General features: G+C 37.2%; 1 protein-coding gene across 2 annotated transcripts; it reads left to right on the forward strand.

The window, feature by feature from the left end:
* The first annotated feature begins 2135 nt into the window (after positions 1-2135).
* Positions 2136-11369, forward strand: LOC108036810 (adenylyl cyclase X E-like). Of its 2 annotated transcripts, XM_017113157.3 has the most exons (12): positions 2159-2351; positions 2405-2545; positions 2602-2761; positions 2827-3613; positions 3674-3774; positions 3850-4189; positions 5851-6301; positions 7419-7780; positions 7869-7963; positions 8027-8178; positions 8237-8381; positions 10752-11369. In XM_017113157.3, exons 1-12 carry the CDS (start codon positions 2241-2243, stop codon positions 11300-11302), a joined length of 3396 nt encoding a protein of 1131 aa, XP_016968646.1. In that variant the 5' UTR covers positions 2159-2240; the 3' UTR covers positions 11303-11369. The 2 variants fall into 2 exon arrangements, with proteins under 2 accessions (XP_016968647.1, XP_016968646.1); XM_017113158.3 differs by lacking the exons at positions 8237-8381; positions 10752-11369 and having other exon boundaries at positions 2136-2351; positions 8014-8072.
* The last annotated feature ends 4048 nt before the right edge of the window (positions 11370-15417 follow it).

Below are 15417 nucleotides of genomic sequence, written 5' to 3' on the forward strand. Positions count from 1 at the left end.
GTAGTCAGATTCTTATTAAATCGAATTCGAAATTCTTAAAAATATAAAGTTATATTCTCAATATTATAAGATAATACGAGGTGTGTTCAAAAAGTAAGGTGACTTTTCAAATTTCGCGGGCAACATATTTTCGATTATCGATTTTTTTCTTTTGTTATGTTGGTACACTCTTCCCTAACATCTGTACCAAGTTTCAATTGAATCCCCTTTTTTGTTTAGTTGTGAGAGGCGTATAGGTAACAAGTTATTTTGCGTGCTCAGCGATTTTTTGCTATCGAAAAATATGGATCAAGGGATTTGCATCAAATTTTTGTGTAAAAAATAAAATTAAGTGCTCCGAAACACTTGAAATGTTGAGAGTGGCATACGGTGTAACTGTTCTGAGTAAAAAAAATGTTTACAAGTGGTACAAACTCTTCCAAGATGGCCGGGAAGATGACAATGACGAGCCTCGCTCTGGACGCCCAAGCACGTCAACAACTGATGAAAACGTTCAAGCTGTGAAGAAAATTGTTTTGGAAAATCGTCGAATCACCATCAGAGAAGTTGCTGAAGATGTCGGTATATCGTTTCAAACGTTTTGGGCATGAGCTGTGTGTCAGCGAAGTTTGTTCCAAAATTGCTGAATTTTGACCAAAAGAACCGTCGCATGAGCATCGCTCAACAGCTGTTGGATAACGTCAACGACGACCCAGATTTACTCAAAAGGGTCATAACTGGTGACGAATCATGGGTATATGGTTATGATATCGAAACCAAAGCCCAATCGTCACAATGGAAGAGCCCAGGTGAGCCAAGTCCGAAAAAAGCACGCCAAGTTCAATCAAATGTCAAAGTTCTGATCACTGTATTCTTCGATTACCATGGCGTGGTGCATCAGGAGTTCTTACATTATGGTCGTACGGTCAATAAACAGTGTTATCTGGAAGTTATGCGCCGTTTGCGAGAAGCAACACGAAAGAAACGTCCAGAATTGTGGAAAAACAATTCATGGCTTTTGCATCACGATAATGCCCCTGCTCACTCATCTTCGCTTGTGAGAGATTTTTTGCCCAAAAACAACACCACATGCCTCAGCCACCATATTCACCGGATTTGGCCCCATGTGACTTTTTCTTGATCCCAAAACTAAAGAGACCTATGAAAGGACGGAGATTTGCAACGATCGAAGAGATAAAGACTGCATCGCTGGAAGAGCTCAAGGCTATACCGAAAAGTGCTTATGGGAAGTGCTTTGAGGATTGGAAAAACCGTTGGCATAAGTGTATTGTATCTGAGGGGGATTACTTTGAAGGGGACAACATTAATATTGATAAATAAATTAATAGGTTTTCTTGAAAATACAAAGTCACCTTACTTTTTGAACACGCCTCGTATGTTAAAAGGCCCCAAAGCTATAAATTTTATCATATTATTTTCCCACCAATTATCCAATCGTTCCTATGACAGCTATATGATATATTCGTCAGATTTTGATATAATTTAATTCGAAATTCAAAACCAATTAAAAAATGTTATATATATTATAGCCATGTCCGTCTGTCCGTCCGTCCGTATGAACGCTGAGATCTCGGAAACTATAAGAGATAGAATATTCATACTTGGCATGCAGATCCTGGGCTTTCTATGCAGCGGGGTGCCAGGGGTACAGGTAACGTTGATACTAAGAACTGCTGCTGAAGATTTTGTTTCAACTTTTACATATTTATTGGATTGGTTTTCCACAATCTTTGTTTTATCTCTACTGAATCACGTATAAGTCGAATAAGTATTTTTCTGATCAACCTTTTTATTCAGAATTATCTCACGAACAAATTACGTTAACTCTTAATTATACTATCGTAAAAACATTGGCAGCACGATAGAAGGAATCGTCTAAAATTATTTGAAATTTTTAACTTGAGATCTTGAGAATAGTTGGGTTTCAAGAACACTTGTATGACAAAAATTGAAAAGAAGGAATACTATAATCAAGCAGTTTTGTGTACTTGAAATCACTACAAAAGTTTTTGAAGGAATTTTGATAGAACATTAGGGGTATTAAAACTATTTTGGCGGCCTTTGGGCGTTGACTAGGCGTGGAACCTTGCTGAAACAAATAAACGCTGAGTAACGGACATTGGATATCAAAGCCACCCGACGTTTTGACATGCTTTTATAATAAACTTGTGTTGAAGCAGAAAGCAAGCACTTTCCTCGCCTTCAATTCAAAATATCCCACTTAGAAAACCATTAAAAGAATGAACTTTAACCAGAGGCAATCGAACAAGGCGCCGTTTAGAAACAGAAGGCTTAGACCATGTCATCTTGACTACGCTGATGAACGCCTTTGGGAACTGAGTTATCTGAGGGTAAACTTATATTCTAGCCTGGTTAGGCTTATAAAAGTATGTATTATCCACAGGCCAAATGCAAGGAATTGAATTTGGAGGAGGAGTATAAAATGTATCAGATCCGCTTGATGATCAGCAATCTGTCTGTTTTCTATGTTTTATTTATTCTTGTGTGCCTATGTTTTTTGGCAGTTGAACTGGTTTTCGTGGAGGTGAGATTTCTCGGTTTATCGAATAGCCAAATCTCGCTAAATTAATTTTTATGCAGAACGTAAAGGGCATCTACTTTGACCTAATTACCAGGCAAGTTTCATTTACCGTAGTTCTAGTTATTTTAAGCATCAATTTTTGCGAAGACTTTGTAAATCGCCACCGGTGGGTCATGATTTTTACCTCTGTTTTGTCGGCGTATGTGGTGGTCATCACAGGTAAGGGATTTAATTAATGAATTAATTTTACGTGACCGTAAACTGCATTAGAAAATACTTTTTAGATATAACGCAAAACTTGTACCATTATTTAACGGGTGGCTGGCCTCTCAATGCCACATTCGACGTCTTTGTGCTCTGCATGATCTACATGTTCATGCCAATACCTTCAATTAGGGGCGCAGCCCTACTGGCCACCTCGGCCAGCATCGTTTACGTATCCTACTACATGTACTCGCTGTCATTTGCCAAAATGTTCGTCGAGCGCAAAACTCACGCCTACGATGTACTATCTGTTGATATATTACACAACCTGGGCTTCAACATGATGGGTATATTCTTCCGCATCATGAACGAGACTATGGTTCGAGCCTCCTTCCTGGACCGCCATCAGTTCATCATGGAGGAGAAGTGGTTGCGCCACGCGCTCCTACAGGAGTCGATGCTTCTGGACAGCATCCTGCCGCCCCAGATCGCGAAGCCCATTCAAGACAGCATCAAGAACAAGATCAAGCAGAACGAAAACGAGTTTGACCGCTTTGGCTCGGGAGGCTCCTGGAGAAGGGAAACCTTCATGGCCATCCAGATCCACCCCGACGTCTCCATCCTCTACGCAGATGTTGTGAACTACACCCACTTGACAACGACTCTGACGGTGGAGAACCTGGTGAAGGTCCTGCACGACCTCTACGGAAGATTTGATATGGCCGCCTCTACTTTCAATGTGCAGCGCATCAAGTTCCTGGGTGACTGCTACTATTGTGTGGCGGGCTTAACGACGCCCGACCCAGATCACGCGAAGTGTGCCGTGTCCTTGGGCATTTCCATGATTGCCAACATCCAGGAAGTGCGGTGTGTTTGCTCTTGGAGTTAGGACTTTACTAAGTACTAACCTGCGTAACCCACCCACAGGGCTGAACGTAAGCTGGATATCGACATGCGCATAGGAGTACATTCAGGATCACTTATTGCAGGCGTAATCGGCGAAGCAAAGCTGCAGTTTGACATATGGGGTACTTCATTTCGTAAAAGACACTTCCTGCAAAAACAAAAAGTATTCATTTAAATCACCCCAATGCATGTTCTAGGTGCTGACGTTGAGATCGCTAATCGTCTGGAGGCCACTGGAAGTCCAGGATTCGTACACGTCAGTGGAAGGACCTTAAGTAACTTGAACGTAGCTAACTACACCATAATGTCGGGTACAGAAAAGGCCCGAAGTGATCCGATGCTCGAATCAATGAGCACCTACCTAATAACTGGTCAAATAAACCGAAGTTCATTCGCATCCACCATGGAAGGAGTTTTATCCGGTTCGAGTCTGGATATCAAACCTGTAGAAACTGTACGATCTAATAGAGCAAGTCGTTTGTCAATGACTGAGGAGCTGCGCGAAGAGTTCAGGAACATGCCAGTAGGGGGCTTCGAGTAAGTCATAACGTTTCTCGTAAATTTCCTCCCTTATTGCACGTTGTGAATCGAATTCGAATATACCAGAACTTACCAGAACGTAAAACAGAAAGCGTTTTCCACTCTATATAGAATGTATATATTCTTCAATAGAGTCCCTAGCCGAGTTCTGAGACGGTGCACTTAGTGTCACGCCCACTGTAACGTGCCCTCTTACGCCCATAGCGCTGACTTCACCTTTTTTAGAGGTTTGGTTTCAGTTGAAAACGAAATTAATTTAAGTAATCAATTCCCATCTAAGTTAAGCGAATTATTCTAAGCATATCGCTAACTAAGTTAAGTAAGCATTGGCGTTGTCAGCAGTACCGCTCAAGTCCTCAAAGTACTGTGGCGCACCCATCGATAGTGTGATTTTAAGAGGGAAACACAGTAAGGGTATCTGGTCAAAGCATCTTATCCTTTTGCTGGTAAATTGGCCCATAAAATACATGCCACGAGCAATACCTCAATCGAAATACAGTTTATTGATCGAAAGGCGTTGTATACCATCTGTGAAAAAGAATTGATCAGATTCACCAGTAGATTTGATCAAGGCATGTCCCTCTTTCCGTTTTTCCGCAAAATAGTCTATCAGTTTTGAAGGTTTGGAAATGAAACCTTTCCAAAAGTTCTATTTATATTGCGAGTAGTACAAGTCGAAACGACCCAGATCAGACAACTTTATCGTATAGCTCCCTTAGGATTGCTAAATGTTAAAGAATTATAACTTCGATGTTTTCTGACATATCTACTAGTTGGTTTTATTACTTATTTTAAAATTTCGAAAACGTTTAAAAAATATCGGAAGAATTTATTTTTAGCTTCCAGAGGAATAATAAAAAATGTTTTAAAAGTGTTACATAATTATAACTTTGGTGTTTTTTTAACATATTAGAAGAAATAATAAACGTTAGTAACACCATGTTAAATTTTTAATTACTAAGCTTCACTGATTTAATTATTATTTCTCTGGCCCTTTCTTTGACAGCTATATGGAAGACGCGTCCGATTTTTATTAAATTTATTTAATTTAATTCCTAAAAATATAAAAAATGATATTCCAAATATTATAAGATAATATGTCGAAGAACACCGAAGCTATAATTTGTATCATATTATTTTCCCACCAATTTTCCAATCTTTCCTTTGACATGGTACAGTCGTCCGATTTTGATAAAATTTAGTTCGAAAATCTGAATCGACTCGTCTAGTGTTGCTGATCAAAAATATATATGCTTTATGGGGTCGGAAACGTCTCCTTCACTGCGTGGCAAACTTCTGACTGAAATCTGTATACGCTATGCAAGGGTATAATAATACACAGACCTTTCTATTTTGTTTTCAGAAAAAATATACGGTAGTGAATTAAAATGAGAGGTTATCCTATTGTGACTGAAATTTGTTTTTAGTGTCTTAAAAACCAAAAAGCTCTTAACCTACAATGCTCCCATGGCAACGACCGGCAACGGTCGTCTTGCCGAAGTTGGTTTCCTTTTTTTTTAACTTTACATTCACATAATAAAAAGGTTTTGGATTGCTTAAATTATATGAAGTTTATACTGTAATCATTATTTATAAAGCTATGCAACTATCATCTTGCATTCGGTTGTGTTAAGTTAACTAATGTTATTTTACTCTAGTTTTCACTCGCCTTGCTGCCGCCGAGCTAGCAATGACACCCATAAGAAAACCGAGCGCGAAATCGGCCTTTTTTGTGCAGCGTTTAAGGACAAGTCGCTGGAATGGAATTATATGCACCAGCCAGATTTTATTTTCAAGTCCTCCGTGCTGTTAGCTTGGGGAATTGGGTGCTGTCTGATCTACATCCAGATAGTGACTAATAATTTTTCTTGCACCGTATGCATTGTGGTCGACTTGATTACGTTTTTATTTCTGACTTCTCTGCTGTGCATCGCATGGTACAAGAAATTGTGTTGGTGGAAAAGTGGACGCTATGAATTCAAAATGCACGGCGAATATAGCTGCTTGGTTTTTCACCTGTTCGAGAAGATTCAACATAGCGTCACTCTGCGTATTGGCACCTATTTGCTGATCATAATTTCCTACTACGCGGTGATCTCCCTGATAATGGTGAGTCTACCTAATAGTATTGGTTTATTTAATCGAATATAAAGTATACAATAAGTATAAAAAATGTTTTTTTTTGAAAAGCCCACGCGGTCCCATATTTAAAATTTGTTTTTATTGTAGAATCTTAGAAATTATGCTAGCGCTTCCACAAATTATGATGAAAGTGGATAGACAAAACAAAGTGAATTCCTAAGGAATTTTTTTTATCCGCGTATGTGGATTCTCATGATGTGAAAACAGATAAATAATGCAGACCCAGGAAAAAATGACAATGACAAACAATTAGAAAATCTACAGCTACTACACCTTTAACTCGCAGAGTAAAAGGGTATACTGAATTCGTCGTAAAGTATGTAGCAGGTCGAATATAGATATTAAGATATAAGATATATATTAAGATATATTCTCGAACAGGATCCCTGCCAAGTTGTTCTAACCAAATACGTCCTTTGACGTCCCCGCCAAAACTGTGGCCTCTACAATTTTAGAATAATTCAATATCTATCGATTTTTGTGAAACCTATAAAAACGTTTATATTAAAATGCGCTTGAAGGTTCTTTATTTAAAACAAATATAAATGTTAACGTATGTATGTCATCTTAACTAAACTAAACTTTATCAGTTTTAAATTTAAAAGCTGAGTAATGAGTATTAGTTAGTTGAGGCAATCCACTAAAGTGTTCTTCTTCTTTTGTAGTAATTGTGTTTATACCCGTTACTCTTAGAGCCGAAAAGTGTACTGTATTCTTCGGAAAGTATAAAGTTTAGATCTCGGAAACTATTAAAGCTTGAAAGTTGGGATTTGCCATGCAGGTTATTGAAGTTCTTGCGCGGAACACGTTTTTTAAGATAACGCTTACAAGCTTCCATGACATTAGAACCCGACTAGCGCCTAAATTTCTAAGATTCTAAGAAAAAAGTAAACGACATTTGTTTAAGTATTAGCAAATAAAGATAAAGATTCGCCTTAATCCTTGCTTATCCCAACCTCTTCCCCACCCTCCTCAACTGAGTAACGGTCGAGTAATAGTCGAGCCCGTCTATTTTTTTGTTTATTTATTTGAAATATGAAAAAAATGTATACTAACGTATAATGTATATTATAATATTATGCAGATAAACTGTGATCGGGATATGTTTGAGCTGAGTTACATTGAGAGCAAGCTTTTCAACTACGAATTGGATCCGGATATCTGCTTCCATCCCTGGTCCTTTACCAACATGATTTCCCTTATCCTTGGCATAAGCTACACCTTCGCGCGCATTCCTTTTGCCCTCAAGATATTCGTTAGTTGCTGCGAAACCGTCGCCTTCGTGTTGATTGTGTTTTTCCAGTTCGCGTTCATTTTCCAGCACAGTGCCACCACGACTCCGTTTATGAGGGCTGAAATAGCGCACTGTCTTAGGGTATGCATGATGTTAGCCACTATGTATGCAAAGGAACGGCAGTCGGAATTCAACACAAAAATGAACTACAAGTGCGTATACCCACAAGTTTGCCGTACGAGCCCAACTTTGGAAATAAATATTTTATAACTATTAACTGAATATACTTTATTTTAATAGACTTAACGTGGACTTGCAAAACAAGCAAAAGGCGGCAGACGTAACAAACCAATCAATCATAATTCTGCTCAATAATATTCTGCCATCTCATGTTGGTCAGTGTTTTGTAAATTTTATTTATTCTTCGATTTACGTAAATTATTCATATTTTTCCGCAGTCGACCTTTATCTCAATTCGTTGGCCAAACACGAGCTCTACTATGAAAACTATCAAATGGTATCGGTCATGTTTGCCATGTTGATAAATTTTCCAATGAATTTGCCCAGCTTAAGAGTCCTAAACGATATTATAACCGAATTTGATAGACTGGTAGCTAAAGCATTGAATATACTTATTTTAGTGATGTATCTCCTCCTTTTGATCGCAGTTGACAGCCTACAGGGAATATTATGTTGTTGAGAAAATAAAAGTCGTTGGTTGCACTTATATGGCAGCATGTGGATTGGACTTCAATTTGGCCTCCAACATCCGTCAAAGCAGTCACATTCGCCATAGTTCTCTTCATTTTGAGGGTAAGTTTACGATGGTCCCTTCTGCTTTAATACCCTTTACTCTTAGACTAAAAGTATGTAACAATTAAATAAAATCGTTTCTGACCCAATTAAGTATATATATTCTTGGTTAGAATCACTAGCCAAGTCTGACCGTATGAGCGCAGGGATCACAGGAGCTAAAATATTGGGGTTTCTTTCTGTTTCATCAGGGTCACTCCCACGCCTAAAAACCGCCCAAAACTGCGGCTCCTCCGATTTAGGTGCTTAAAAAATATTTTGAAATAAAAGGTATTCTTCTCGTTAACACATATCGAATGACACACATCAAAAAATTATACATTTTAACTCTAATATCTCCAAATTCTTTTAAATCACTGTGGACGGCAGTCCACGTAGTCCACGCATAAGGAGGGTTCGCGAGGCGACTAGTATATACACACGAAGAAATTAAAATCTACAGTAATCATCCGAATGTTTCGAATGATACATCACTCGAAAGGTATTGCAAAAACTAAAAGAATTTAAGTAAAGGAAATCAATTGGTTTGGGAGAAAAAACGGGAAAAGTGTAAAAGTGACAATATAAAAAATGTAATCTGTTGAGGACGGTAGGGCCGCTATTAACCTAGCTGTATTCTTAAAATACGCGTCGAATGTCAAAATCGGATTCTCCGTTCAAAAGTAATATGCCAAACAAAGTTTTGGGGGACTTATCCAAACGAAAATTGTATTTTGTTTGTCAGTTTGTTCTGAAAATTCTAGACGATGTTAAACAGCTTAATATAAGATACATTAGTTTCACTTTTGAAAAAACTGGCTAGTTTAGCGAGAAAACAGCTATACATAGTTAAAGAAGAAAGGTATTAGGAAAAGTATTTCAAAATACTATGTACGCCTTTCAAATACGATTTGTCTGAAAACCACCATTTAAAAGTTATGGGCAAAGGGTTTTTGTTTAGATTTTGGTTAGCTTTTTACATATTTTTCAAATAAAAAGTTAAGGTGTATAGCCCTTGAGATTCCTCAACTTTTGAGATACATTCTTGAAAAAATACCCGTGAAAGTTATTAAGCTACAAAAATGGCCACATAAACCAGTTCAGAGCATCTTACACCTCTTGAGCATTGTCCTTTTTTAGTGCGTATCCAAACTCTATTTAAAGGTCCTTGAAATTAAAGATGATTGTAAACAGCTTAATAAAAGTAACTTCTCTTCTACCACATTTGGAAATATATTTAATATTTTACTCCGTAAGTTGTGAACTACTTACCACCGTGTGAAAATTGTGGCCAGAGTGTTTTTTTTTTTTTATTTTTATCCATCTTTCTGTTTCTCAGATGAAATTTAAAGGTGCCCTTGAGATTCCTTAACTTTTGGAAAGTCAGTTTGGAGAGAAAGCAGATATAAATAGCTAAAATTTAGTAACCCGTAACTTGTGAAGAAATGTATTTTGAAATGCTTTGTGCATCATTGTAACATGATTTGTTTAATTACTGAGTTACAGCGTGCCGAACGTAAAATATGTATACATTTTATTTGTTTAGTAGATCGTATATAACATTTTCATGTTTTTGTTTGATATAAAAACTAGGATTTTAGATTTAAATTCTAAAGTCCAAACTGTGGCGCCTAAAGTTTTGCCAGAAAATAAACGTTTAACTAAAAAGTAAAGTATTAGTCTCGTCAGTACTTATCGATTGACCCAAAAAACGTTAGCCATCTAAAAAAAATTGTAACTGAAATCGTTTGACCTAAGAAAAGTTTGCCACGCCCCCTCTATCTCCCAAAAAGCTAAGAATCCGTCTGGCGCACACATTACCCTACATTGAAATAACGGCTAGGTGGCGCTTTACAATCTCGCTTAGCTTTTTGTATATCTCACCCTTCGTTTTGCTCCCTTAAGCTGAATAAGAGGTATCTTACTTTACCGTTAGTCTTCCTGTTTTAATGAAAAATTTCTTGTTTATTAAGGAATTGTCAAAAGCTAACACTATCAACACAAAAAAAACTGTACTGCATATTGGAGTTTTTCAGGTTAAATATTTTACATTTTAAAGTTATTGTGATCGTTCTGCATAACAAACTTGATCACTGATAACTTGCCTATCAGTAATCTGTTATCTGTTATATGTTGTTCTTTTGAACGCATCCATTGATATGAATTTGTATATGATATATGCGTATATCAATATGGCATTAAAGCTAGCATATTGACATGTTAGAAAATATTAATTTGCTCTTAAGCTGACCTTGTTCGCTTGTAATTTGTAAACCCTACAATTGTAGTAAAACAATATAAACAGCCAGTCATACATTTTCCCCAGTTTCTTACGCACTTCTGAGCCCCGTTGGTACAGATTTTTGAACTTTCAAATGTTTTTGCTTTCAGTGGAACAGGCGCGAAGTCACAGGATGACGGATGATAACTATGACAGCGACGTCAACAATGATGAGGTGGTCTTCATAATGACCACGTTTGCTTTGGACCTGATGCGAACCCTCTCCGCGTGCAACAAGGCCTACTCAGATTCTTATTTTGAGCGCTCCTTATCCAGCGGAGAGATCTGCATTGGAATCTCCAGTGGTGAGATAATGGCCGGAGTGGTCGGAGCTTCCCAGCCGCACTACGACATCTGGGGAAACCCAGTCAATATGGCCTCCCGAATGGAATCAACGGGGCTTCCTGGGCACATTCAGGTGACGGAGGAGTCTGCCAAAATACTCCAGGAGTTCGACATTCTATGCATTTATCGCGGCATGACCTTTGTGAAAGGACGCGGTGAAATACCCACCTACTTTGTAGGCATCGATGAAAACCTTAAGTTCATGTCCTCGAAATTGGCCAATCAGAGCTCGTCAAGACGTTTTTCAGTCATGTCTTCATTAGATCCGGACTCTGTAGGTAGGGATTCTTCTAGTTGGGAAGGTTCAACCGAATAGATTTATTAAGTTTTTGGAAAAAATATCCAAATATAAATTTTAAATGTAATATATGTGAAGGTTTTTTATATATTTTATATTTTTTATTATTTATATTTTGGTGTATATCTTCTTCGAAGTGCATCTCCAGCCCATGAAGCATGGTCTAACTGTTGAGGATCTTTTGACAAATGGAAAACAAATAAATGGGGTCGATTTCGGCCGGCCCTTGTTGAATGAGCGGAACTACAAAAAAGAAAGTCGAAGTGATAATACCAAGAAGGGAAGCCCAATCTGAATAATCCTGATGATGAGCCTTTTGCAAAGCTTGCGTTCTTATGAAGACAATCTTCGAAAAACCAGTTTGTCTAGTTATTCTAGTTAGTTCTTCGTTTCTTCATTTTTTGAGGTTGCGGTTACCGACGAGCCGGTTAACGTCAATTTGCTGACATAAAGTAACAATAACTCGGCGAACTTATCTACTTCCAGGGCTGAAGCTCTTTATGATGCACTTCATATTGGGTGTGTCAAGTGTGTTGTTAGACACCAAGGAGAGTAAAATGAGTGATCTTACCCAAGGTTGGTCAACATGAATCAGTAGCCCAGTTGGAAACAGTACCACGCGCCCAGTGTCAGCCGAGCCAACTATAAAAAACTGCTACAATAATACAATTTCTCTGACCTACTCTAAAGTATATCTGATTTCATTATTCTTTACACTAAAATTGTTTTTTCCAGGTACTAATAAGCATGTACCAATTAAAGAACGCAACTCAAAGCTCTGCGGCACAAACAATGACTAAAAATAGTATTGTTAGGAATGGTATCTATATTTTTGGTAAAGTAAAAAACATAGGAGTGAACAAGGAAGAACGCTATAGATACCCGTTACTCAGATTAAGGGAGATATAGAAGCAGCAAAGTGATATTGTACAGGTCTTCCTACCCGCTACTTCAATAATTGGTAATGTGGTAGGCAGACAGATTTATTCGTTTTGGACATAGATATCGACAATAGATATCGACGACACCAATACATTTCATTTAAAACTTTTTTGCTAACATAAAAGCTGCAGGTGCTACAGTTTGCCGCGAATTGTGAGCGTTAGAGCATGTTACCCTGCTGAATCATACTTGCGCTGCACAGGAAGCTCAAGAAGCTGCATGCCAAATACCAGTCCTCTAGTTCTTATATTTTCCAAGCGTTTATACGGACAGACGAGCATACGGACATGGCTAGATCGACTCGGCTAGTGATCCTGATGACCCTTTATGGGGTAGGAAACGCTTCCTTCTTCCTACTACATAATTCCCGACATTTCTAATATGCTCTTTTACTTTACAAGTAACGGGAATAATAAAATAAAATTTAAAACAAGAAAGGAAGTTAAGTTCGGCAAGCCGAAGTTTGTGTACTCTTGCAGTAATGAATAATAATCAACTTTAGTAACACCATGTGCAATTTTTAAGGATTGTCGCTGACTTCAGTGATATTAAAAAAAAAAAATTTTTTCATTACTTTTTCAGATTATTTTTTTGCCATCTATATGTTAGAGAAGTCAGATTTTTATTAAATTAAAATCGAAATTCTGAACAATATTAAAAATTATATTCCCAATATTATAAGATAATATGTCAAAAAGCCCCAAAGCTATAATTTGTTTCATATTATTTTCCCACCAATTTTCCGATCGTTCCTATGGCATCTATATGATATAGTCGTCCGATTTTGATAAAATTGTATTCAAAATTTAGAACTAATTTAAAATGGTATATCCAAGCTTAGGAAGGTATATGTTACAAAACACAAAAGAAATAATTTTTTCCCCGATAGTTCCTATTGGAGCTATAAGATATAGTTTTCCGATTTGGCAGGTTCTGAAGTATATACTACCTGCAATGCAAAGAAGACTTTTGGGAAAGTTTCAGCCCGATAGCTTTAAAACTGAGAGACTAGTTTACGTAGAAATGGACGGGCAGACGGACCGACAAACGGACATGGCTAGATCGACTCGTCTAGTGATGCTGATCCAGAACATATATACTTTATGGGGTCGAAAAACGTTTCCTTCACTGCGTTGCAAACTTCTGACCAATATGATTTTAATGCGAAGAGTAGAGTCTTAGGAGAATATGATAGCAATGTTACGCGTTAATAATAATAAATACATTTATAGCTCTCGTCAATACGTATCAATTGACCAAATGTTGCCCAAAAACCGTCCAAGGGATAGTCTTGTCACCTACTATCTGCTTAAGGCGACGGCGTAGAGCTAGGAGCCCCACCCACTCTATATACACATATATACCTGCTATATGGCATCATATTTTTTGCGATTCTTATAGTCTTTATTGACCTTAAGCCTTGTATACAGTTTTTTTGATCGGGGAGAACTTCAATATCAGTTGGTAGGTTATTTTTAAAGATTTGCTTACTGTTTTTTACACTTCGAAAGGGGTAGTGTACAAGTGATTTTGTAATTTAAAAAAAAATGGAAGAACGCTTTAAGTCGAGTGCCTCGACTATCAGATAACCGTTACTCAGCTTAAGGGAGCAACAGGGAAATGGAGATATATAAGCAGCAAAGCGATATTTACGGCGCCACCTACCGGATATTTCAGTAGGTCTTTTAGGGGTGGCAGACAGATTTATGGATTTAAACCATTTGTGGGCGTTAGAGTGGGCGTGGCACTTTTTTATAAACAGCAAAGCGATATTTTAGGGCGCCACCAACCGGCTATTTGAGTAAATTTTATGTAGGCGGCTGACAGTATTAAGCGTTTTAACCGTTTTTGGGCGTCAGAATGGACGTGGCACATTTTTTTGGGTTAGTCGATAGGTATTGATGAGACAAATAAAACTTAAGGCGCTGCAGATTTTCGTGGGTGTAGCAATCCGCTGAAACCAATTTGCGCCGCGTGGGAAGCCCATGAATCTTATACTTTCCAAAATCTCAGCGCTCATACGGACGGACGGACAGACGGACATGGCTAAATCGACTCGGCTAGTGATCCTGATCAAGAATATATATACTTTATGGGGTCGGAAACGCTTCCTTTTACCTGTTAAATACTTTCTGAAGAATCTAGTATACCCTTTTACTCTACGAGTAACGGGTATAAATATGATATCTTTGGTGTTTTCTTACATATAACCTCCTACGCTTGGAAATAACATTTTTTATCGGACGACTATATCATATAGCTGCCATAGGAAGGATCGGAAAATTGGCGGGAAATTGTATATAATAATATAATTATAGCTTCGGTGTTTTAAACATATTATCTTATAATATTGGGATATCATTTTAATATATTTTGAATTAAATTTCATAAAAATCGGACGACTCTAAAATAAAGCTATCAAAGAAAAGGTAAGAGAAAAAATGAAATAATTTTTTTTTTATTAATGAAGTCAGCAACAATCCTTAAAAGTTTCACATGGTGTTACTAACGTTGATTATTTCTTATACTTATACTGATCGGATCGGACAACTATATCTTATAACTCCCATAGGAACTATCGGGAAAAAAATTTTTTAAATGATATCTTCGCTTTTTTTTAATATATAGGTAACCTTCTTAGCTTGGAAATAACATTTTTTAATTTGTTTTGAATTTCGAATTAAATTTTATTAAAATCGGACGACTATAGCATACAGCTGCCATAGAAATCGGAAAATTAGTTGGAAAATATAAAAAAAAACTATATTCTTTGGTACTCTTTAACATATAACCTTCTAAGCTTGGAAATAACATTTTTAAAATTTTTAAGAATTTCGAATTCAATTAAATAAAAATCGGACTACTCTAACATATAGATGTCAAAAAATGGCCTAAAAAAGTAATGAAATAATTTATTTTTAATATCACTGAAGTCAGCAACAATCCCTAAAAATTTTACATAGTGTTACTAAAGTTGATTATTTCTTATACTTATACAGCAAGGATATACAAAATTCGGTTTGCCGAAGTTAACTTTCTTTCTTGTTATACATGCACTAGGCCGACTCCCTATAATGTTGGACCCCCAATGCTTAATCATCGGTTGAACGTCTATTCCGCACTACTCTACTGTAGGACTCTACTATATACCAACTTAGGTACTTATTTGCAAACTTGATTCGTTTTGCCAT

The sequence above is a fragment of the Drosophila biarmipes genome, chromosome 2L (genome assembly GCF_025231255.1).
Source record: "Drosophila biarmipes strain raj3 chromosome 2L, RU_DBia_V1.1, whole genome shotgun sequence".
Classification (NCBI taxonomy): Eukaryota; Metazoa; Arthropoda; class Insecta; order Diptera; family Drosophilidae; genus Drosophila; species Drosophila biarmipes.

What these genes read in the sequence shown, in the direction of transcription:
- LOC108036810 (XM_017113157.3), top strand. Translation starts at nt 2,241, where the DNA reads ATGAACTTTAACCAGAGGCAATCGAACAAGGCGCCGTTTAGAAACAGA. An exon ending in TATTCTGCCATCTCATGTTG is followed by an intron (nt 7,964 to 8,026) that starts GTCAGTGTTTTG and finishes ATTTTTCCGCAG; the next exon opens with TCGACCTTTATCTCAATTCG. An exon ending in TAGTTCTCTTCATTTTGAGG is followed by an intron (nt 8,382 to 10,751) that starts GTAAGTTTACGA and finishes TTTTGCTTTCAG; the next exon opens with TGGAACAGGCGCGAAGTCAC.